We start from the raw sequence: 26231 nt of genomic DNA, 5'->3' as shown, positions 1-26231 counted from the left end.
CCGCTCCGGGAGCTCCAGGTCTCTCTTGTACTGAGGAGTCCATTAGGCTTGCAAAGAAGCCATACCAACTTAAAAGCCTTTATTTCTTTATCTAAAAATCATAATAACTGTAGAAAAAAAAAATAGTGGTTTGGGGGTTTCTTCAGAAGACATACCTTGAGCTTCTTATTCTGCCCAATAGCAACTTAAGTTTACATTCAGTTAACTGTGCAAGGAGCCTTTATCTAATATTCCAGAATGAAGTGCATTTACCAATGAAGATTTTATTTCCCTAGCCCTAAAACCATATCCACACCTGTTTACACATGTTTATGTACTGATAAACAACTTTTCTAACTACCAATACTACAGCCAAAGTAGAGAACAAAAAAAAAACCACAAAAAAGTATAAGTGTTTATATTATTCCTTCTCCAAATTCAATATACCTTTCAAGTCCTTCAGTTTGGTCACAGGATGCAGGAGGAAAACCTGCCAGGTTCTTAATACTAGCAGCACTATTTCAGTCCCACACTACTGCTACACAGTAGTAGAAAAAAATTCCAAGTACTCCTTGAAGACCTTTTGTTTCAGCCTACAGCACCACATACTGTGTCAAGTCTCAGAACTAACACGTAAATTTATACAGTCACATTTTAAGCAATTGTTTGTTATACTTCAGAAGATTATTAATTGAGAATATATATACATATATCTTAGTGCTCTATATTTTTAGCTTTAGAAATTAAAATCCATTCTAAAATTTAAATTTTAAATACAGCACAATTCAGGAGCTTATTCAACAATCAGGGATGTACATTAAACATAAAGTGATTATATAACCCAAATATCTAACAAGTTTTCCATGACTACCATAAACATTGCTTTTACAGCACTTCATGTTTCAGAGCCCAACACTCTAGATAACTTCACCTTAAAACAATTAAAAGAGAAATTATGTTTTTCTCGAAGTAAGATAGATTATGGAACAAAAATATCAGTATGACTTGTTACTACTTCTTCCTTTTAAACCGTAAGCCAGAAATCATTTGTTAGACAGATAATATGTAGTGACTGAAAGCCTCAAGACAATAATTGGAAGGTGGAACTATTTAATTTTTTAATCAATATATAAGCATTTTCATTGGGTTAAAACAAGTTCATTACTTCTCATAATTTTATCTTCTCAATTCTTTCCAAAAAAGTAGCATTTGTCAGCAACAGAAAGTAGAAGCAAAGTCTCTTGTGTAAAAGAATCAGGTTTTGTTAGAGTTTTCAACAAAGTTGTCATTTCAGTTGGTACTATAAAAGCTGGACTAAAACGTCTTTTCCTCAAAAAAACACTGAAATTTCATTTTTTAAAACAAATTCAAATGCCAAGATAGATTCTTCATTCTCTTTCCTACAGTAATTATACACTAATTATAACAAAGTCACTGATGTGCTGCACTTACCTTTGGTTCATTGATCACTTCTGATGTAGTGTTCAGCATTCCTTGCCAAATCCTCGAGAGGTCTCGAAGGTTGAAGACATAATGAAACTTGGCTGGTGTGGGCAACATTTTTAGCTTGGTAATCTGCCACAGTCTGCGTGTCAATGGAACCAATTTGGCTACTGTTTTCCTCACATCATCTGAAAATCCACGCTCACTACAGTAGTGCCCTTCTCCAATTACACCTGGGGGAAAAAAAAATGCCAATTTAAAAACACACTAGGGCAATACTAAGAGCAATGATCACCTGAAATTTCTTTTTCTTTTTTTATAATCCCCCAAACCTTTTCCAGTTTGTTGAAATGGCTTTCCAGTCTTTATTCAAATCTTGATTCACCTGTTCTTAACACCATTCTGCCATCAGCTCGCTCACTGGTTATTTAGCTTTTAATTAACTGTGCATTAAAATGTTCTTTTTTCTCCCAAAATAGCTTCCACTGCCTTTCAATAGCTAGCCTTTTTTGAGAAACCAGTATGATCCTGTCCTTTGTGAAAGTCTAGTCATAGTCACTTATTCTTAGCACCAGCAGCACATGAGCATCTCTCTAGCATTGTCACTGCAACAATGATACCTTCATGTCATTCTTACTAACACTTAGCATACCAATTGATTCAGAGATGTGACTAGACCTGAAAAAATTACAGATTAATGACATTACAGGTGGGGAGTGATTACTGAAGGAAAATGTGCTAGTAAACAAATCAGAGTGGGATTAAGCCTCAATTTTAACCATAATGTTTATAAATAGAAGGATAAAGAAAAATCAATTACTATTTTCAAAAATGAAATGGATACAAAGGTAATTTCCCTTTACCAAAAATTTTGTCAATAGAAGAATTAGAAGGCAGAGTACAGTTGAACACAGAAAATTGTCTCTTCAGCCTCTGTGGAATGTCATTGCGACCTCCCCCAGGGTGGATCATGGCAGCCAAAAACTGAATGTCCACAATGTTGGTGAATTCACCAGGTTTTTCCAGGTTATACAGTCCTTTCTGTTCCATCAGTTGCCTAACTATCTCATTAGTGACCTGTAAAATAACCAGGTTTTACATAACAGATTATTATGCATACAACTAAATGAAATATAAAACATATACTTGAAAGACCTAATAAAGAGTATCTCATTATTTTTCACCCAACCCCCTGCTTATTTGCTTCAGATCAAAAATGCACTGCCAGGAATAAGCACATTTGGATTGTCCTTTCCATTGGTAATATCTATGAACAAAAATCCTGGCAGTAGAGGGGAATCCCTAGTTTAGAACTAATCATTCATACTATAATTTATTCTCACTTGAACACTGCATGGTTTCTATATATGCTGGAATCCCTTTTAACACAAAATTTCCAGTTTGTTCTAATCAAGCCCAAACTGATGCATCTTTACATGTTGCATATGATACAAAATATTTTTATTAAATTTCCACGTGTAACAAGTATGGTTTTCAAGCTGCAAACACAGAATTAGTCCTATATAAAAGAATGCATGATCCTTTTCTTTAGCCATAAATGAACATCTTGCTTTTCTGTTTGACCAGCTGAAACCACCCCACAGATTGTACATTCTACAACTATACTTCTATAGAAATTCTAACATTAGTTTCCAAAGCAATATACTTTAGAACAGTCTTGCCAATGTACATAAAGATTACTTCCATTTTTTCTAAAACAGAAAAGACACTCCTTACCTCTCAATTTTCACAGTATTTTAATTATTGTCCACAATGTCAGTTTGCTATCACAGTTTGCATGCCAAATTCCCTGGTTTTTTAATTAACAAATGAGTTTTGGTAAAAAAAATTATTAAAATGATATAGGCATGTTTTAAGAAGTACTCAAACTGCTTCTTGTAGTCACTATATTTATTTTTAATTAATTCATGACAATGTAATGTGGATGGGTTCTTTAAAATGACTGTTTAAAGATAAAGTACTACCTATCAAATTTACCCTCTTCTGACTGATTGAGCAGCCAATTTTATGGTGTAGCAAGAAAAGAAATAAAATATCTCGTGTCTTCTTTTTTCTTCTTTTACAAACTAACCTGATCTCCCCATTCATTTATTATGGGCATGTTCACATCATCAATGAAGACTGTCATCTTTTTGCCTGCAGGCGGACCATAAGTTGTGCCCATGCGCTTGTCCACGTAACTTTCTATTGTACGCTGTTAAAAAGCAATTAGCAACATAGTTACAAAGGGCATCTCCTTTCATTTAAACATACTGATGGTTCTGTTACATAGAATTTTACTAAGTAAGGTTTACACAGGACAGGAGGTAATTGTGCTAGTTGTGCTAGAGTGTCTGAAATCCCAAGCTATGCAACACTAGGCTGATATTAAATACAACAAATGTCTAGAATAGACAACCATACATATCAAACTTTCATTTTATTCATTTATTAGCAAATTTGATGGTTACTAGCAATAAAGATTAAATGAAAGATGTGATTCCAGGAGACCTTTCCAGCAAGTATCAATGTACTTCATAAAAGCATACAGTGATAATTAAACTCACATGCATAAATAGACTTGATGAAATAATTTTGCCTAATAGTAGACTTATTTCTACTGTTCTTCTCATTATCTTTCCATTTCTCTGTTCTTCTTAAGATCCAGTTTTCATTTATTCTATACCAAATGAAAGCTCACTTAACCATGCATAGTTATTCTTCAGTATAAACCTAAATACATGCATTCTTGCACTGTGCCTAGGCTCCTGTCTTCTTACACAAGTGGCATTAGTTAGACCGAGATTTTTTACTTTTAAAGCACGTGTGTTGTAACAGACAATATTTTGGTTTAGATTGTTAACAGAGACTTGACAGTTAGTCTTGCATATCTATTTCAGATATCTTCATCATCAGACTCTCACCTATCATCAATTAAATTTACATTTATTTAATAAAAATACATTACTTTTTCTTGTAGCCCAACCAATAGAAGGAAAAATACTAAGGAAATTTAGATCAGAATTACATACTTATATATTAAATATGTTAATAGTTTCTACTATGATATAGAGCCAGATGATAGATATCAAGCTTATAGATAGCACTTCTGATTACAGGAGATAGTGCTTTTGCTTGGCATATCAGACTTCATTAAAAATATTTCCCATATATATCGCCAGCAGATTAAAGACACTTGGAATAATTAAAATTAGCTCAGTAGAAATCTGGACGGGCAGTATAGTTTGGTATTTAAGTATTCATATGTGAACTTAGAGCAGATGCACTGCATGTGTTAGTACTTTTTTAATGAGTAATTGAATTTACAGAAATTTAAATTGCAGACAGCATACTTTTTATGACAGATTGTTGTGGGTAGCACTTATTTTACCCACAGCGTTTAGTGAAATCTGACAGCTCTTCCCAGTTAGTGAGAACAGATACATTTGACACAAAAACATTACATGTGATGAAGAAAATAATATGCATGGTGTTTTAACAGTCCAAGAACAGCTCAATAACTACATCAATGGAACATGTTTATTACAGAAGTCTTAAACCATGTGTTAGGACACTTCGACCATTTGAGCAGGTGCTTTTTTGTTGTTCAGAATCACTTTCAGCAGCTTTCTCCTGGCAAATTCTCAGAACATTCTCTGAAACCAGCCACATTGCATTAGAGATTAATGACTACTATACCTGGAAAATTAATGGGGTAGTTGCAGATGAAAAATTCAAACTCTTAGCCATGTGGCTTTCAGGGTTATATTTTGTCATAAAACTTTTGATGATAACAGTCTTTGCAGTTCCTTGCTCACCAATTAGTAGGACAGCCTAGACAAAGACAACATTGAAATAAGATGAAACACAAAAGCTCGGCAAAAGCTCAGCAATCCCATTTAGCTTTTAAACTGAAAAGAAACTAGAAAAGCTATTTAAAGTGAGTTCTTAACAAGGGTTCAGAAGCAAAATAGTTAATGTCTCATAGACTTTTCAGGCCTGACAAATTAAAAATATTTGCAGTTAATGGTCATGTCAGTCAGCACAACCAAACTAATGCATTATTCCATAAAGGAGTTGAGTATTTGAAAAAGAGTGTATTGTCTAGAGACTCAGTGTCTGAAAGACTTCAATTGACTATGTAACACAGTTTTGGTGAAGAACAGGATTGCACAACCTAAAGTTACATAAACTCTGTAACTGCCCCATGCTGGCAGAGTTCCTACCAGCTGAGTCTTATATGAGTCTGCTGCTCTATGTGCTTCTCCTTCTCCAACACGTACGTGAAAAAAATGATCCTGTTCTGACCTAATCTCAGTTATATTACAGTTATTTCCACTACAAAAAGAATGGGTGAGGGGAAGACAGAAAAGTTTGGAAGCAGTGAGTACTCAAAGAGTTCAAGCACATTTACACGAATGCACCTTCAGGAAACATCATTTTCAATTTAAAAAAAAAAATTTCATCCTTTTCAATAACATAATATTTCCCTTCTAATTCAAAACCATTATCGTGCACTATTTTGATGTGAAATATAGAAAAAGTACCTTGCCCTGTTTTGCAATGGTTTCAATAAGGAAATCCATTCTCACATTGTCAACATTAGGCACAAGAATGGAGCCATACTCTGGCATTCCACTACTGGGATATACATACTCTTCAACATGTGTATTCCAGTGCTTCCATTTCCCTAATAAGAAAGAAATTAAGTTAATGTTTTAGAAATACAAAGCATCATTGCTTCCCTTGTTTTCCATTGAGTTGACTCATCTGTCAGTGCTTCTGTCTCACACACACCAATCCCACTCTGTATATTCAGACCAAAATTATAGAATCATATAACCATAGAATCTCTCAAATTGTATCTAAGAGGCTTACTCCTCTTTCCTACATAAATTATGTCAACAACAAAGACTGTCTGCTTTTATTCACTTGACAATTCATCATAGCAAAGTCCATGCAGCTTTCTGTAGCAATATATTCACATTCTGACTACTCACTGGAAATAAGGAAAAAACTTAACATCACCAGTAAAATTTAGCTGTAAAACAAAACTTGCTAAGGGACGCAAAAGAAAGCTACAAAATACTACTTAATTAATTCTTTGAAAGAAGCCCAATTTAAAAATTACTTTTAAATTTTAATCCACATGACCCTGCTGGGTTACTAACCATCGGATGTCACATAATAATCAAACATTGTATCTTCACTGCCTTCTGGGATACAGGGAAGATCAAGCTTTATTGTTGCGTGGTTTCGAAGCCAGTACTCCATTTTGCATCTGTCCTCCAGTTCTAGCAATGCTCCTACACTCCACATGAGAGAGAAGATGTACAGCCTTTCCAAGTATTTTGGAGTCAATTCTCCACCTTGCTCCTGAAGGATTGAGTTAGGTTTTTATTTTCATTAGCCTGAAAATTCTACTTGATAATAATTAGTAATATCAGGTTAAAAGCCTTCAGTCATATTTAAATTTCCAGATGTCTTCAATGAACAGACAGATAAAGTAAGACTAAAAAAATCCACACTACTTACCTTAGGCAGGATAAGGCCCTGCAGAATATTAATGCTCTGCATAATCACAAAGGCTTCCAACATCTCAGTCTTGCAATGCAGAGACTGAATGCTGAAGCAGTATAAGTCTGGGAACGATGAAGAATACAGCTGACGTAGAATTTCAGCTTCTTGGAAGGAATATCTTTTCAAAAATCCCTGTTGCAAAGCATGTCAAGAAAAGAAATTTAGTTCCCAATCCAAGTCTCATTAAATTCAAGTAGAGTAGTTCAAAAGGTTCAACAAGCATCAAAAGTTGATTTCCTGGGGGGAAAAGAGGGGAGAGGGCATGTCTCAGATTCCCTGCCTGTTGGCCAGGGTTTAGCTAGCAGAAGGTCAAACTTCACCCAGGTATGCATAATTCCTACTGGATGTTAAAGATGAACACTGAAGAGGAAAAGCACTTTAAAGCTTTCAAAAGCACAAAAATCATTATTTTCAAATATTTTTTAATCACGACAGCTGTAAAAAGCATGCAAAAACTCTACAAAGAAAGAATATAATATTTACTGGACACAAGTTTGATTTATTCTACACAACATTATTTCTAACCAGGAAAACAATACAGGATACCCCAGAAACATCTGGTAGTTGTAGAAAAAAAGTTAGGCTATCAGGAGGGATGTCTGCTGGTGTGTGTAGTGTTTTTACTGTGTATCTCAGTATCTATAATGCTGGATAAAAAAAACTACCCACTTCTTAAGATCACAGAAAAGGATTTGTTCTTTGATGCCTTTAACTGAAAGTAGTAACATGCTCCTTTGAGTTACCTTTAAGTTTTCTCTCATCTGTGTGGCACAATACTTCTCATTTACATCCTATGAATTTATTTCCTACATTAAATATAAGCACCAGCAAAAACACTTGTAGATTCTTCCCCAAAACTCAAAATGAAATCTGATACAAATTGAAATCAAACAAATTCCCTTTAAACATAAGGTGTTTTTCTTTTGCAAGGGTGGTTAAAAACTGAACAGGCTTCTCAGTGAGCTTCTGGAGTCTCTATCCATCTCAAAACTCAACAGGATGCAGGCCTTAGCAACCTACTCTAGATGACCGCTTTGAGTGAGCTATATTCACCTACACCATCTCTAGAGGTCCCTTCCAACCTCCACTATTTTGTGCTTCTATGATTCTTTTCTACGCTTTCCATTACCTTCATAATATTTTGAAATTCTACGTTTTACTTCTCAAAGTAAATAAACTCTGGGACTGGTTACAAATAGGTATATATATATGAAAAACTTTCTAGAGATAGGTAGGTGGAAAACAAAGTGCTAATGATTAATTGGCAGAAGTGCTTAAAACAGATATCCAGAACTTCACCGATTGTTAAAAAGATATTAGGGGTAAATATAAATGCTAATAAGATGTTCTTGCTTTGGAGAAGGTTGATGATAATGGATCAAATACCTTTGATCACTTTACAAAATCTGCTTAAGAAACGCATTACACAAGAACAGCAATATGAAAAGTTTGAGATCTATTTCACTGAACTTGGAAGTTGCACATCACAATACTGCATCCCAATAGGCAGCTATATTTAGTTGCTCAAAAATTATAAGGATTGAAAATCTAAATATATGCAACAACTTCCTAAGTTATCCATATTTGGCTTTAATTTTTTTTTCAAAGTTCTTCTGAAATATCAACAAATATTATGTTTCATTCAGCATCTGAGAATTAGAGAACTAAAAAAGAAAACTCCATTTAATTCTATTACAAAAGTAAGGAAATCCTATACTGAACAATGCAAGGTTAACATTTACTCTGACCTGCTGAAATATGTAGTATATGGCATTACAAAATAGATTTAAAGGGAGGTATACTGAAAGATCCATCAAGATATTTTATTTATGAAGTAAGACCAAATGAAAAAAACAAATAAATGCTATTGGATCAAATTATAAATACCTACAGGCTGAAATTTTATAGCATATTTTTCAAGGGGGAAAGGAAGGGAGGTTGGAAGGGCTGTTTCATGGTGAAATGAACATAATTTCTTTATGTTATATCCAAAGGCAAAAACAAACAAACAAAAAAGTTTTCCTTTAGACTCTTGCTACGATCAAAATAAATGAAAAGCAAAAGGTTATATATGGATTAAGGGAAACTACTTTCATACAACACTTACTTCAACACAACTAAATTTCGTCTGCATATCACTTCAAAGTGAGGAGATAAATCACAACTGATAATGCAAAATAAAATGTTTTTCTTTGTTTCTGCTGTCTTTGCCGATGAATCTATAGCACAATGGAAGCTGAAACATTCAGGAAGTGGTTTTCTACAAATTAACCGATTCAAGGAGAGAACCTAACATCAGGAGGCCCTATGCAGTGTTGTAGGCACGGAAAGAAACAACAAAAGTGGAACATGGCAGCCATTGTTCTAGATGCAGGACACTTACAATTACACGTTCCCAAGTATCCATATTAGTTTAAAAAATTTTAAAAAAGTAAACCCTGGCAGTAATATACATAAGGCACTTGTGTTGGCTGCCTGTACTTGCATTGGTAAAACTGAAGTTTTACCAGCCAAATTTTTAGAAAACCTATTAAACATGTTTTTTCCTAATAAGAACACAAACATTTTGGACTTGACAAAAGAACTTATCAAATTAATTAGTGATGATTCCAAAGTACAGCTAAGAGCTGTGATTGAACAGACAGTTCCATGTGATTTAATCTCATTCTAAAAGGGAAAGCTCCAGCCACTGTTAGGGAAATATATAATTGACCCTCTGCAGCACCCCTTAGTATTTCACAAACAAACCTCCATAGGCAATAAGTCATAGAACCTGGGTGCTTCTGACACAGGAAGGACTCTCTGATGACAATCCCCACTCCTTTTCCTCTTAATTGGTTATGGTTAAACTGGCTTCTGTTGCCTTCCCTAGTGGGTCTTGATGCTCCTCACCTATTTTCAGGGTGTTATACTGACCTGCCATTTCAGATCTGCACATGGAAAAGAAACTTTGTCTCTCTTGCCAGAAATCACAAGTTTATGGCCTTCCTCATTTTGATAGTTTCTGTTCCAAATGTCATGCCCTGGGCACACTTTCCCCAGAGGAGTTCCTGTCTCCAGACCCAAAAAGAGGCACCAGGCACTGCCTGGCACTCAGGGCTTGTACAGCAGCATACTTTCTCTTTTGACTTATGTCTGTGCTGAAACCTCTAATGCATTAAGGACAGGGGACATAGGCAGTGCTACAAACCATGGCCTGTGGCTTGCCAACTTTTTCTCCATTGCCAGACAAATCAGGGATTTATGGACGAGGAATCTGGTTATAAACAAGCAAGCTATATAAAACTTGCAAGCATGAGAACCTTTAAGGGTTAAAACAATAAGAAAGCTAAGAATAACATAGAGTAACCACTACAAAAGGTTGACATCTGAAAGTTAATATGAAGCCAACTGTATTTGCATAGGGTTACTTAAGCAACATTACCTAGGTAAGGATTAGTTGAATTTTCCATAGGTATTCTATTTGATTTGAAAAATGAAATGACAGAATGAGATCGTGAAACATTAATTTTAAAAATTATTTAAAAAACTTATTAATGTGATAACTGCTAGAAAGAAGGACAGTAAAATTTAGTCTGTTAGCTCAGAGTAACCTATAAAGCTTTGTTCTTTTGAGTCTGAAAAGTAGAGCAATAAATACACTACAAGGGCCTGGATGGTGTTGTAATTTCATAAACAGAAATTATTCCTAGCTTAAAATTAAAGTCTAAAGCCAATATAAAGGAATTTAATTTGGGATTATACTGAAGAAAGGTATATTAACTTGGTTTTCGGGAGAAGGTAATTAAGTAATTATCTATATGATTGTAGGAATCAGTGTCTTATCCACACGGAAGAAAGTTTTCATTTTTGATACTCATGAGACAGTCCATGTTTTACCAAAGCAAAATAATGTCAACAAAATATACTCAACAAGATGGAATAGACAAGAAAATATACAGAGAAAATAAAGTAATATTTCTTTTAATTCAGTTTTTTTAAAAGTGTTAATCCTGAGGAGTCTACTTCACCAATAGAGTTCTAAGTCAATATAGGGCTTAAGAATAAAATAATAATCAGAAATCAACTTTTTTTTTTTACTGGTATTTTCTCTATTGTTTTCTTAAAAGGAAAGAAAACTGAAATTAATGCTGAAACCTTTGTTGAAAGATATTACTATGGAACATTAGGTGGATTCTTGAGAACTCTTATATTTCATCTTTACAAACATTTTTGCTACGTGAAAAAAACCCAGCATGCTCAAGTCTCAAAATGTACCATCCACTACATCATTTCTAGCATTCAGTCAAGATTAGGACTGATTTTTACTGGGTTTTGGAAGATAATACAAAAAAAACAAAAAAGGAAAAGGAAAAATACTTTATAAATCAGTTCGATAGTTCAATATGTTATATCCTGATTTTGACTCCAAAACATGTCCTGCTTTTCTAAATTATTCATTCCACGCCAGAGAGACAGCAACTACTGCTCAGTTCTTCAGATATTTTGCTTCTAGAAATGTTAACAGCCAGCCAAGTGAGAACCTCAATTTAAAACTTACATACTTTGATGCTGCATTGACTTTATTTCTGGTTCTAAATCCCAACTGCAATTAATTTTAAGAAATATCAACAGAACTTATATTTATTTTATTGAGGATTTAAAGATTCCTGAATCAGCTTGTTTAGTCTTTTTTTCTTCCTTGGTCTAAAGTTGTACTAGGGGCTGTCAGGTAGTTGGTATTCTGAAAACTGAGTTGTTCTTCAATTGCATAAAATACTTTCAATTATAAATTTGTCTCAAAGTGAAATAGCCTTTTTTTTTAATAGAGTACTATATTAACTATGGTCCTTAAAAAATCATTCATTCTTGTATAAACTACCAGAAACATTGCTATTTTAAGTACTGACCTATAAGTTTATACAGTGTAAAAGCTATTTCATAGCAAAAGGCACAAAAATAGGAATAGGTCCTAAAGTAACAACAGTGAAAGACTGAACAAATAGCCGGTAAAACGTCTAATACATAATCAATCACTTAGCTATTGTACCTCAAGGATAGGACTCCAGTTGAGAACTGATGAGCTCATGAATACCATCCCATTTCTTGAAACTGTTGCTGGAGAAGCATTATCAATATTATGAGGTTCAAAGACTATTTTGCAATTTGGAGCCATAGGTATCCGATCACCATTTGCTAGTGTCAGAGTTCTGTTGTCATCCAGGACAGAATTAAGGTTCTCAATCCAAATAGCATCAACTGGACCATCGAGAACTATCCAGATGTGGTCACCTATAATCCAGAATAACAGATAAAAAAGCCAGTGGAGGAAGTTCTAGTTTCTTTCAAGGGCCAGTTTCTTATCTCTGCAAACAACTTTTTAACTAATTCTGAATTCATGCACACAGCTAGAATCTCAGATTTTAATACAATTACCTTTTCCATCACTCAGTTTCAATTAAGTACTTCATTTTGTCACCTATTGATAATTATTATCCATTGTTCAATACATAAAGTGTCATCAGCATAAGTCATCAGTTTTTAATAGTCTGAAAGAGTTTTATGGATCCAGTCTTCAAGACAGTAATAGGTTTATTTTGAGTTACATAAAACAACATAAAGAAGATAAGAGCTATAGAAATATTTAAATTTAAACAGCATTCCTTTGTTTCCAAAGAGTTTGCATAAATGTAGACAAATCAAATTAAAAGAACACTTGAAAAATCATTGTTCACTGTCATAAGTAAAAGAAGTCCATTAGAGGAAGATTCTTGTGGTTTGTTCTGCTCATAAACTTGATCCAGCTCCCTTTTGGTTTTCCTTCGCTTTCAATTTAGTATCAGAAATGTATCTTACAGCCTATCTCTGTTTCCTAGGAGTGTCTGCCTCTGTTCTGATCACCTCACTTGGATACTGAGTAACAGGCCCTGGCTGGAAAGAGATCCCACCTTGGCTTCTGGCTCCCCATCTCTTTGGGAGCAGACAGCCCCACTGTGCATTGCTAGATAGCCCTTTAATCGAAGATGTGCCTTCAGAGTGAGTCCTTACTATCTACACCTAGATGGTTTGGAGAATTGCTAGGTATGAACCAAAGAGGTTCCAGATGATAAACTTTTTTTTATTTAGAGGCTTTTTACAACTACAGTTCAGGCATCTCAAGCATGAGATGGTCTGGATTTTGATTCATAAAGAGACATTACAGAATTTTTGCAAAGAGTGAATCTGAGGAAGTCATATGAGTATGCTAATTTTTATTTCATCTTGAAGAGAAAAAATTAAAAAATCAACAGTTAATGCTATGCTACATTCTCAAGGCTGCTACATTTCTAGACTTGAGACAACACACAACAAAAATTAAATTTAAACATATTTTCTATTTGAAAAATATCTATATTCTTGAAGACTAAGAATTTTTGTATGAAAATAATGCAATAAATGTCAGGATTTTATTTTATTTTTCCCATTTGTCCTTAAGGCCTAATGATAAGATCACATACAGATCAGATTTTCAGACAAAACAGAGAAGAATCTATCTAGCATCAAACTACCAAGGTCAATCTTTTAGTTAATATAGCAGTCTAAGAATATATGTTAGCACTATTTTAGGCAGAAGTTGGTTGCCTAAACAGAATTCTCTAGTGCCATTTGAGATGGACTGTGATATGTGCAGGGCTAGCTGATGAGATTCACTCCCTTTTAATATGGCAGCTGGAGAACAGATAGAAATCCTGACTGCATCAAAATTTTTTATAGTATACCAGTATTGGGGGAACTGACTCTTACCTTCCACTTTTCTTCCATACAAGGGCTTAATATTCAAAAAAGAGGGTTTAGCAAATTCAGTGAAATAGTACTTGTTACACTAGACAGTTTGAACACAAATCATTTAGAATAGAGCAGCTTGGTTTTTCTTGTTTCATTTTGGAGGGAAGTGTTTTTCACTATACCTTTCTTGGCTCTTAAAGTTTTTCTCCAGAGTGTTGAAAATATTCCATCTGTCCAATCATTTGTTGCCACATCAAGACGTCCAAACATTTGCGGAGCAGTTATAGCTTTAGGATTCATTCTCATTTCACGATGTGGCTGTCCACAATCTGTGAAGGCAGATCATCAGTTAGTTTTTGTATTTCTTTTCAGCAGTCGCAGAACTTCAACAAATTCAAAATTATTACACCCAAATGTATGCTTTAATATGCATTCACAATTATAAGATGTTGTGTATTTACTTGGAAAACTTATCTCTTGCTATACATCAACATTTGCTAACGGGAGCCATCAAAACAAAGTCGAACAAAGGTTGAAACTTTTGAAAGTATAATTCACATTTCATAGCTTCATGGGGAACAGAAGAGCAGCAATTAAAATTTATTTGAGGTTTAGTTTAATATTTTGAAGGCTTATCAAGCAGTAGAGCTTTAAAGCCTTTGGTTTGGATGCACATTTTTAAAACCCAATGACTAAATAACAGACAGATGCTCCACATGACTAAATGTTTTTTTTAATTTTGCCCAGTTGTGCACTTGCATATATCTTGGAATAGGTAAGTATAAGATATTGGCATATCCTTCTGAATTCTTTCAGGGGCTAAATTCTATCTAGCCATTCCATGATCATATAACCTTTATTTTTTCCTCATTATTAACAGCTTAAAAACTCCTATACCTGACATCTTTAGAAAACCCAATATTAAAACTAGTCAGAAGCCCATAATAAGATGTTGAAAGAAAGAGCTAAAATATGACTTGTTTTAAAATATCTTCATGATAGTCAGAGTTCACTAACATATAAGATATGACAAATCATGTAGTTTAACATTTCATGAGGTTGTGTGAGAATATCAGGCTTTGAAAAAGCTGGTGGTGGCTTTAGATTGGTAGAAGTTCACATCTCAGTGCTAGAAAAACATAGAAAAATAGTATAATGTATAGTATTATATATAAATATATACCTGTTCTTTCTGGTTTTTTTCCTAAATGGAACAGTGATTTACGCTGCAATATAGAGCTTACAGTGTTTCTTAACAGAGTAGGGTACTGCATGTATTGCTGAACTATTTTTTAAAGAAGCTATCCATTTCTGGAAAATTGTATAGGCAGCTTATGAAATGGGGTAAAACAAGCTTACCTCAAGAGATGGGTTTTGTCCCCCAGCTATGACCTTTTAGTTTAATAAGCTCAAACAGATGTTCTTTAACTAATATTTTTGTTTAGAAATACAGAGGACAAAAAAAGCACACACTCCTCAAGCCTCCATTCAGGACAGAAAATGAATATCCTTTAAGACTTTGTCACTGCCTTAACTAGGAACTATCTCCTAGCAGCAACAAATGATAGAAATAGTTACTTCATGCTGCAGATAAAGACCCTGTCTTGTGAATTGTATTCAAAAAGAACTAAATACTTATAATCTCTTCTCTGTGGTGACCAGTGACAGGACCCAAGGGAATGGCCTGGAATTGTGTCAGGGGAGGTTTACGTTAGATACTGGAAAAAGGTTCTTCCCCCAGAGGGTGGTTGGGCACTGGAACAGGCTCCCCAGGCAAGTGGTCACAGCACCAAGCCTGACAGAGTTCAAGAAGCATTTGGATGATGCTTTCAGATACACAGTGTGACTCCTAGGGATGGTCACGTGCAGGGCCATGAGCTGGACTTGATGGTCCTTGTGCATTCCTTCCAACTCAGCATGTTCTGTTATTAGGGAAAGGTTTCAGCCAAACCCAGGAGATGGTTTAATCACTTGTCTAAGCTGCCTATCTAGACAGAACTCCTCTTGCTTAACGTTTCTAGAGTAAGAATTCCTGATATAAGTCTCATAACATGGAAAATAGGACATAAACTATATGACTTTAAATGTCAGACATTTTTAAGCTTTTAAAAGATACTATTACAATAATTAGTATCTCAACACACAAGCTGATTCTTCCAGTAATATTTTCTCACAGTGAAGAAATTGAGGCTTTCTAATGCAGTTTAAAGTTTACATTTTAAAAGTTCAATAACAATACAATACAGTAAAATACAAATACTCACATACCTGTCATTGCTTTCATTAAAGTGTGAATGCAAGTAGTTTTTCCTGCACCGCTAGGTCCTAGTGTCATCAATCCATGCCTTACTCTCTGGGTTTCAAAAAGCTGGATAACTTTCAGTTTCCAAGGAGGATGACAAACAAGTCCAGCTTCCTCCACCTAGAGATAGTGACAGAAAACCAAATTACTATTATTTTAGTGCACAAGATACTTTGATGCTTTAACAAAAATATATATCTTCAGCAGATTACTACAATCTTTGTAAAGGCTTCGTGTATATAAAAAAACCATTGGAAAAAGAAGAGATATTTGGTACTCAAATACACATTCAGAAAAAACAAAATAGGATAAACCTTCCTTTTTTTAGCTCTTCTTAGTGTTAAAACATCATTTCAAGGAAAAGGATTTTAGAAACACTTTTGCTAGTAATGTCTTTCACAGCTACATAGCATTTTCCACTTGTTTTTCCACTTGCTTCTCAGAAGAGCTGCTTTTTTATGATGATGATGACTTGTGTTTCTAAATGCTTAAAATAACCAAAACTTTTTATGTAAAGCATCGTTAAATATTTCTTAGTATACAGACAGATCTTTGAGTAACTTCTCAGCAGCATTTTTCCAAGAAAAATCATTATTTTTTTAAAATAAAATATCATATGCTTGTTAACATCTTTAAGCTTGGAACTAATACTAATAAAAAGTAGTAATCTCCCTATAGTGGTATTGCTTTTGCTTGTGAAAATGACTCTGCTGGATGTGAACTAGAAAGTAGTTAGCCAGTAGAGAAAAGCTAGAACTATCTCCTAAGGATTCATAGTACACTATGTTTTTGACAGTCAAAAACATTTCTACAACTTCAAGATCATGATATAAAGGTGAATCTCTCAAAATAACAATTATATTTTAATTTTGGTATAATTTCTGTTCAACAAGCATCTCAGAAACTATTACCAGTGAAAAGAGGACTAACTTTTTACTGATAAGATAAAACAGCTTTTACAATTACTGTCACGTAGTCAGTTAGGACCATGGAACTGGAATTACCACTTGCTATATCACTTGCATAATGAAGCTCATACCAGTTCAGCTTATCTCTCTTTGCAAGGAAGCCAAGAACAAAAGGCAGAACAAGGTAAATCTATGAACAGCAATAAGGAAGTCCATGCTGCCACCAACTTCTCATCACCATGAAGAACACCAATGTGGAAGCAATGGAGTTTGCAAAACAAAATGTAAACATCATATGCTCCATTTTCAAGGATACACAAGAAAACTGTTATCTTTTACATATTAAAAACTCTTCAGTTGACACCAAAACAGCCAAGTTACCTTTCTTTACAGTATCAAATATAGTCCTCTGACTTGTTTTCAGTCAACATATATACAGTAACACATCCAAAATCTGATACAATAGAATGTATCTGATTTTTTTCCTCACATAACACAAGATGGTCATGGTAGCTATTTCTTCACTCTAATACAATGCCATCAATGGAAACTTTTCTTAATAATTTCTAAAATTCATGGATATTATAATAATCTTGTGGACTAGATATTTCCTTTATCAATAAAAAAAAGTATGGTCACAAGCAGACTTGACATGTTCTCAAAAGATTCTCTGTTAACACTTGTAATATGTAGTGCGTCCGGCTGGGATGGAGTTAATTTTCTTCATAATAGCCCACATGGGGCCATGTTTTAGATTTGTGATCAAAACAGCATTGATAACACTACTGTTTTGGCTGTTTCTTAACTGTGTTTCACAGCATCAAGGCCTTCTTTGTTTCTCACTCTGCTCTGTCCATGAGAAGACTGGTGATGTGCAAGAGGTTGGGAGGGAACACAGCTAGGACAGCTGACTCCAGCTGACCGAAGGGATACTCTGTACTATAGAATGACAGAACAGTTTGCATTGGAAAGAACCTTTAAAGGTCATCTAGCCCAATGCTCCTGCAGTGGTAACATCATGGTCAGCAATAAAACTGGAAGTTTCTCCAAAGTAGCCATTGCTCAGAGACTGGCTGAAAATCAGTCTGCTGGTGGTCAGTAACTGCTTTTGCATCACCTTTTTCTATTTCTTTTTTCTTCATTTATTAAACTGTCTTGATCTAGACCCATGAGCTTTTTTGCACTCTCTTCTTCCCTTCTGAATCTCTCCCCCAGTCTCCTGGGGAAAGTGAGCAAGTGACTGGCTGTTGGCTTAGCTGTCAGATATAAAGCTACTATATCTATATTACAGATACAGATCTAATATAACTATTACTATATATCTAATATATATATTATTTTATATATCTAATCTATTAGATATATCTATAATATATCTATTATAAATGTATATAAATTATATTCTTAAGTTGGTCCTATTGAAATGCTACAAACATCTAGTGGGAAATTAAACAGAAGTGTCATTTTAGGTAAATATTTTCTCAAGTTCACGTTCCAATGGTTAGATTTTATACAAATATTTAATCCTGGGTCACATAAGGCAAACTTATATACATGCATTTTTAAAACTGGACCCCACAAATGCCTCACAAGAAAACACAGGGCACCACAATCACAATTCAGTGACCTCCTGAAGAATAAGCTTAACAATAATAATATGCCAATGATAAAGATTTATGGAAAAGCTTATTGTTTTTCTAAATAGTAAAACATAATTACCACCTGGATAGATTCAACAAAAATAATTTTCTTAGATGTCACATCATGATAGTTATGCCAGAGCAGCACAGATCAAGAGAAACATCACCTGTTTGTCAATGGCTGCTTCAAGTTCAGGATAGCCTGCTTTATCAAGCTGGATATCTGGAAACAGGTCTTCAATTAGACTCAGGAATAAAGGTTCATCTTCATCAATCTAGTGAAAATCAGGGAAAACAAAAAGCCACACAGATTAAAACCTATTTTATTTATTCTATCATCTTTAAAAAAACAAACTGCTCCTTTAGATCTAAAGACATATTTGAGAAGACAAGGAACCACTATGGTAATCCTCTAGGTGCTAAACACTAGCAGGACACAGCAGAAAGAGATCTCATGATGCTTCCATTAATCAAAATAAACCACCAACATACAGACTGAATTTCTTAAGTAGATTTTAGCAATAATATTATTTGTCCAAGATATTTAAAAAAAAAGATGAAGTATCACAACAAAAGAGGGATTTTTTAGCTATTTAGATGGGTGAGTTGGTACTCATTACTGTGAATAACAGATTATTTCAAAAGCATTACTAAATACTTAAGGTCAATGTTTCTAAACTTACTACACAGACATATATTTTGTCACTTATTTCTAAAGGTAGCAGGGGAAATACGGAAAAAAAATTCTGAACAATTCAAAGTTTAACCCAGGTAAGAAGCCAAGAAACACACAGCCCCTCTCTCGCTTCGTCCTCAGCCCCATACAGGGTACTATGAACAAAATTATCTCTATCCCAGCCAAAATGTTCTATTCAGAGAACAAAACATTTCCAAGCTAGCTTCAGTGTAAAGGTCACATCCAATCTTCTAGTGATCACATAACTCCAAAGTGCAGTATAAGTAATTTATCAGGCCCCCAGAACTTACTAGTTTAGACAGGTTCATATCTCTCAGCACACGCATGACAATGGTTGATTCAGTATCTGTGGGATTTGCTCTTTTTGCTGCTCCTAATGTACGTAGCACAGACAATATATTCCGCAAGCCAAAATCATAATGCACCTAGAAGATATGTGAAGTTTGGGAAAATTTTCTCCAAGTTAATAGGGATGAAACAATTCTTATTTACTATTTAAGATATAGACATGTATGAGAAGTGGCACATGTGGTTCAAATGCCTCCAAACATCCCACAACTAGACTTTGGCTGTATTACTATGGGTGACTTCACTCTCCAACTCTTCTACCATCTACTAAACTGTAATGTGTGACAGAAAAAAGAAATGCAATCATGAGAACTATCAAGAAATACTCCATCAGTATTATTTTGAATTTTCTGTGGCCCTTGGAAACTGACTTTGAGAAACATCTAAACAAGCACAGGGTACACAAACCAAATGCCTCTCAATCCGCTCTGTAGGGCTAACTAGTACATAAGCCCTTTATTTGTCTCAATCATTACCATTCATTAAAGCTAAATCTTAAAAATAAGCTGTGTTCTGAATGATAGTCCTGTTCTTGTACCAACAAACCTGTGGTAGCAGTTAATCTCCAGGACAGCAGAGGGTTGCATTACTAAACTGCAAGTGTCATTTAGCTTACTTAGTGAACGTGAACTTTTCCATTTTCTTCATATGAATACTTTGTGATATCATATATAGTTTTTCCCTAAAATAACTTTTTCCCATATGAACATAATCACCTGCTTTGACAGTTGTTCTTCACACAGCTTGTACAGTGTAAAGAATTTCCTTGCCAGTACAACATTAGCAATGAAACCACAACTAGCCAATTTAACACGAATTATGATTTGACGATCAGGAACCATCATAGCCACTGAACGGAAGTTGATCTTCAAGTTTTCAGGAAGTTCTTGCCGTCCAGCATATCCTGGATTCTGGAGAGAAAAATAGGTTTTGAAGTTGATTGCACCTTGCACAAATAGAAGGATCAACAAAGCAACGTGTAATATGGTTAGATAAAACCAGGTTTTTGGCTTTAAATCACATGTAAAAATGAATTGCCATGTAGATTTACCATATCTCTCCATAATTTTTGCCTCTTTTACATCTATAAGATATGAAAAATTTTCCCCCTAAACACTTCAAATCTGAGTTTGTCTTATAGGTCCTATTTTTACTGGCTACTTCTACCTATATCTCTATGGAGATTTTTCTGTATTTATAGCAAAAAACATACTTCGGGAACAAGAACTTGGCGTGCAGAAGCAATCTGAAACTAAGATAATAACTTGTATTTATAGTGCTGACTGCATTTTTTTAATTGCATGTGCTTGATGTTATTGAAACAAGACCCTGTAAACTGTCGTTGCAGTAATGCTCAACATTCTTAAACAGTCAATGAGTTAGTTCTAAGAACTGACTGAGATAAGAATTAGCAAGTACATTAAACATGCCAGGTTAGACTTCACTATTGTACAATCATCACAGGCATATTAGAAACTTACTGAATACCTACCATAGTAAGAAAGATCCCAAATTCTGGGTTCATTTCCACGTTGTCTCCATCAGTAAAAATAAATCTTTTTTTGCGTTCTTTCTTACACCTCAGCACAATTGCTATTTGCTGTGCAGCTACTGATAGCACTGGTAAATCAATACGATTGAATTCATCAAAGCAACCCCAGGAGCCAGACTGAGCAAGACCTTCAAAGAGAAAAGTAACTAATCATATGACCATTATGGTGTTAACCCTTTTTTTGGTGCAATTCACAAGTCAAAAAATCAGGTTAAACTATCTCAGGAAAAAAAAAAGGGTCGATTTTTGAGGGTTAGGAAAGCAACAAAGAGAAGAGTTTTAATTCTTTTTCAAGTAAGAATTCACAAAGTTCCAAAAGTAAGATTGTATAGGATACTACATCCTTTGATTTCTGCTCCTTTTCTCAGTATCTTGAATGTTTTCCTGTTCCTCTTTACCCCAGAAAAAAAATTCTGGAGTGATTCTATGAAAATAAAGTGTGTTTTCAATAGCTTATTGCACATATTAAAACGCACAATACAGCTGCTTTCATCAGAAAAGAAGTTAGGGGTCAGCCTGTGCCAGAACTGCATTCTTCCTTAGCTATTTTGGGGAAAATGAAACGAACAAAAAAAAACACCAATACAGACACTTGCAACTACACCGTATTCAAGAACATCCACTTGATCTCTAATTTGATATCTGCCATGACTGACAGGTGCCTAAAAAAAAGATGTCATCTGCACCTAACACACATAGCACTATTCATGCATTTCCTTCTACTGATAGGAACTTTGACATTTGAAGGAGCAGAAATACTGAAATTGGAATTCAAAACATTCTACCAGTTCAGCAATAAATTTCACAGCTTTTTCTTTTCCTCCTTGATTATTTTAAGTGACTTTATATATCTTTTCATAAACTGTCTTATGTTTTCAGACATTTCTATTTCTTGGAGATGGTGTTGCAACCGTATTTTATATTCATAACAAGATATTAGTTATTTGCATTTATTAAAAGGCTGGAAGCATCTGCTGGTTATGTGTTGATAAAGATATTCTAGCATTTTTAACTTTCACATAGTTCATAAAATCATATAATCACAGAATACTCTGAGTTACAAAGGACTCACAAGTATCAACAAGTCAGATTCCTGACGTCACACAGGGCTACCTAAAAGTTAAACCATATATCTAAGATTGTTGTCCAAACTCTATTTGAATACTGACAAGCTTGAGACCCTGACTACTTCCTTGGTGAGTTTATTCCAGTGCTTGACCACAATCTCAGTGAATATCCTAGTAGCTAATCTGAACTTCATCCAATGCAGCTTCAAGACATTCCCCCATGTCCTATTACCAGACACAGATCAGCATCTCCTTCAGCAATAAGGGCACCCCTCAGTCTCCTTTTCTCAAAGCTAAACAAACACAGTATATTCAGCTGTTCCTCTTAAGTCATACCCTCCAGTTCTTTGACCATCTTTGTTGCTCACATTTGAAGATATTCTAGTATTTTTATATGCTCTCACATTGTGGGCCACTAAACTGCACAGAGTACTCAAGATGGGGCCACTCCAAAGCTCAGAATAGTGGAACAATCACTTCCTTTGACCAGTTAGTTATACGGCACAATCTGGGATACAGTTGACTCCTACCTTTGAAGATCCTCCCAAGTCCTCGGAAATCCATCTGATCTGAACAGTTGAAGACCACTACATATTTTCCAAGGCACCGCCCCATATCTTTGATGGTTTCAGTTTTTCCAGTTCCTGCAGGTCCCACAGGTGCTCCACCCATGTTCATGCCCAAAGCTTGAGCCAAAGTGATGTAACATCTAAAAGGCAACAATCAATCATCACTTAATGGGCTGCCATGCACAGTTTTCTGTATAGTACCAGTGGAACTTACTCAAATAAGGTCTAATCTAAGGAGAAAAGGAAAGTGATGAAATTACATGCCTTTAATTACAAATTAAACCAGTAAGGAGGAAAATCCTTCACTCAGTCTCTGATGCAGGGAATATTGAGGTTCAGCTTGTTATACATAAAGTGAAAGAACAGATAAACCTCTGTAATCGGCAAACTGAAATATCTCAAGAAGGGAAGAAAGCAGATACAGAGAAGCTGCCTAATCTTAGTTTGGTTAGCTTGGTTCATTAATCACTTTATCTGAAGTAGTTATGAACTACATTATACTATAGAATACAATAATGAAAGACAGCTAACCTTTCCTTTGTCATCCACCTTTAAAATTGGACCAAAAAGTGCATCCCATTTTCATAAATGAAACATGCCTACGCAGTGCAGTAAACACCTGCTAATAATTATATCTCAAGACAAGCTCTAGAATTTTCTGTACGGAATAGTAAAAAAAACCTAAACAAAACAGGACAAAACAAAAAAAAAAACCCACCCAATGCCCTTATTTTGCCAATGTTAACATATAAAGCATTCTTAGTGTTATTCAAGTCAGGTAGGTTGACCTCCCTGATAATATGGCTGCAATTCTTTCAATATCCTTTCAGATCAAAGATCTCTAATCTATTACAGCTGAATAAAAATGTTTTTCCTGTCTGTTTTTCATGTTTTCCTTAGCTTGCCCATAAACACCTACTTCTGTGCTGTATCTTTCTCTGCATATTGTATCTGTTGGATATACCTGATCCTCCAGTATACTATCCTCACATACATCGGAATCAAGGTCACATACTTCATGTATGTGGGAATCATGCAATTATGTGTCAGAAATTAAGCTGGACATTATTCATATTGTAAGGTACAGAAACAAAAATACTGAAGTATTCCATGTAAAATTATTGACTTTGGCAAGATCATGAAGGACAAACTCTGCAGAGATCAATTCTGCATTCAATAGGAATTACTAAATTGCTCTTGTAAAAGCCTAGGTTTGTCAGTAAAGGAAAAAGGAATAAAATTAGTCTTTTTCACCTGTCTGTAAGAGGCGTTATGACAAGCCTGTCAGTACAGCCCAGGAATTCATTCTGGTACGTGAAATTCACATCAGTGATCTTAATCAGCATTTTATCAGAGTCTTCTTTAAAATAAAATCTACACTGTTTCAGCCACTCAAAGTCCGTAGGGCTCTTGACACGCATGCAACACTAAGAAAAGAGGGAAAACAAGCCTGCAGCATTTATGGCTAACATTTATTTTTACATTTATATTACATCATTTAAGTAGCATTGCAAAGGCGGCACTGCAATCACAATGACACACACAGTCAGACGTAGAGAACAGCTAGTAACACAAGAATAGTGGAGACCCTATCTTTTTACCACAAAAATTGCTAATGTGTCATTGCTGAAGCCTGTACAGAACTTTAGGCTTTAGACGAATGTGTCAAAATTCTGAATACAAATACATAAGCCTCAAACAAGAGTCATTACAATCAGTTTAACATGAAAATTGTCATTCCTTTTAGTAACCTCTACCACTTTAGTTTTACATGAGTAGAAGGCACGTAATGTGATACTTGATTTTAAAAACTGCCATAAGAATTGTATAAAACTACGTGCAAATTGGAAAAAAGGTATTCCAAGGCAGTGTCATGGTGCATATACTATTTAAGAAATTCAGAGCTGGGAATAACTCACAGTTGATAAACTGAACATTAAAACAGGATTAAAAAAATGTTCTGCATGTTTTTCCTAAAAATTATACTGCACATAAAATGATTATAACTAGAAACAAATGATTCTACAATGCAAAGATTGGTGCCTGCCTATAAGCAATGGGTCAAAACTCAGTAATGCTTTTCTCAGCCTAATTTTAGAATCAGGTCTAGGGGTTTGTATAGGTAAAAGGGCATGCCAGCTTTGAGTTTGATTAAGCTAAATGTTTTCATTTTCCTAATTTTAGCATCCTGTGTCTGCATGAGAAGGTGTGAAGTGAATAAATAAATCCCTAAGTACTAATTAGATATGCTACTGAAACTAGAAGAGAGGAGATAGCAGCTTCAACTAACTTCAAACTTTTCCCTGCACTATAATTTTATATTCATTTTATTTACTCATGGAAACTCACAATGCAGTCCAGAGAAAGGGCAATTACTTGCAACTAAATGTGTGAGGAAACAGAAGTCCCTAACTGATCATGCAACAGAGGTGTCTAACTTAAGTGGATCAACATGAAACATTATAAAATTCTGCTACTGTGTGAGGGAGGGGAAAACCCACTGAATTATTCAAAAGGAAACTAAGACATGGTTTGAAGCAATATCAGCATTTTTATAATATTCCAGGTCACATAATCATTACAGTCTTGAAATTAAATCTTTATCTTATGAGGCAGGAGTTCATAGGTATACTAATATTTTCTTGTTATCATTTCACATTGTTTTATGTGGAAAACCCCTCATAACTCATTGCAAAGCTTTTAATACTTACAAGACCATCAAAAATGTCCCTCTGATGCACATGAATAGTGATTAATGTCTCATATTTAATTCGTTCAACTGGACTAAGGTCTTTTGTTGTCATGTCTATCAGCATGTTTAGAAGATCCAGGAAAAATTGGTTTGTCTTTTGCATAACTTTTTTATCATGCTTGGCATTAGTCAAAGCTTCCTCTGAGTCTCTTGTCCAAATCATTTGGATCCCCAACAACCCAACCTTAGAAAACATAAAAGTATATGCTTCATAATCTTTTCTCTTTCACCTAAAAAGTACATTCACAGACACAGATAAATTAAAGAAATGGTTCTCCTACTACTTGTATAAAATTATTTTTCATGTATCCATACAGAGGTCATTCAACCTATGCATTTGTTTTGTGCATCCCAACTCCCTTCCTAAACACATAGTTAAGTCCACACTTCAGTCTTGTAAATACTGACTCTGTGGTGCATTGCTGATACAACTGTTCAATATAATTTACACCATATATATAATACTTATACATAATGCAAATAATTATATAATTAATTATAATGATGTATAATTAATGTACCATATATAATAATTAACCAGTGAATAATTAATGCTTCAAATTAAAAAAATTTTTCAGTAATTCACAAACTCTTTATTCCATCTCCAACAACATTCCTGATCACAAGTGAAGAAGCTTCTCCTAAGAAAA

At 34.6% G+C, this 26231-nt stretch overlaps 1 protein-coding gene across 5 annotated transcripts in view; it reads right to left on the bottom strand.

The window, feature by feature from the left end:
* DNAH5 (dynein axonemal heavy chain 5) overlaps window positions 1-26231 on the bottom strand; it is a 115585-nt gene that overhangs the window by 44554 nt on the left and 44800 nt on the right. For all 5 annotated transcript variants that reach the window (XM_017829128.1, XM_017829131.1, XM_017829133.1 and 2 more), the window contains 17 exons: window positions 25541-25765; window positions 24084-24256; window positions 22791-22969; window positions 21134-21321; window positions 20358-20552; window positions 19584-19718; window positions 18764-18871; window positions 16015-16168; window positions 13929-14075; window positions 12032-12273; window positions 6958-7134; window positions 6594-6798; window positions 5970-6112; window positions 5122-5256; window positions 3515-3637; window positions 2286-2499; window positions 1432-1655 (listed from right to left, as the gene is read on the bottom strand). In XM_017829128.1, the coding sequence (XP_017684617.1) occupies window positions 1432-1655; window positions 2286-2499; window positions 3515-3637; window positions 5122-5256; window positions 5970-6112; window positions 6594-6798; window positions 6958-7134; window positions 12032-12273; window positions 13929-14075; window positions 16015-16168; window positions 18764-18871; window positions 19584-19718; window positions 20358-20552; window positions 21134-21321; window positions 22791-22969; window positions 24084-24256; window positions 25541-25765 (2967 nt within the window). The remainder of the gene's footprint in view (window positions 1-1431; window positions 1656-2285; window positions 2500-3514; window positions 3638-5121; window positions 5257-5969; window positions 6113-6593; window positions 6799-6957; window positions 7135-12031; window positions 12274-13928; window positions 14076-16014; window positions 16169-18763; window positions 18872-19583; window positions 19719-20357; window positions 20553-21133; window positions 21322-22790; window positions 22970-24083; window positions 24257-25540; window positions 25766-26231) is intronic.

This window comes from Lepidothrix coronata, unplaced genomic scaffold, assembly GCF_001604755.1.
Source record: "Lepidothrix coronata isolate B3197 unplaced genomic scaffold, Lepidothrix_coronata-1.0 Scaffold158, whole genome shotgun sequence".
Classification (NCBI taxonomy): Eukaryota; Metazoa; Chordata; class Aves; order Passeriformes; family Pipridae; genus Lepidothrix; species Lepidothrix coronata.
This window is presented reverse-complemented; position numbering and strand designations above follow the sequence as displayed.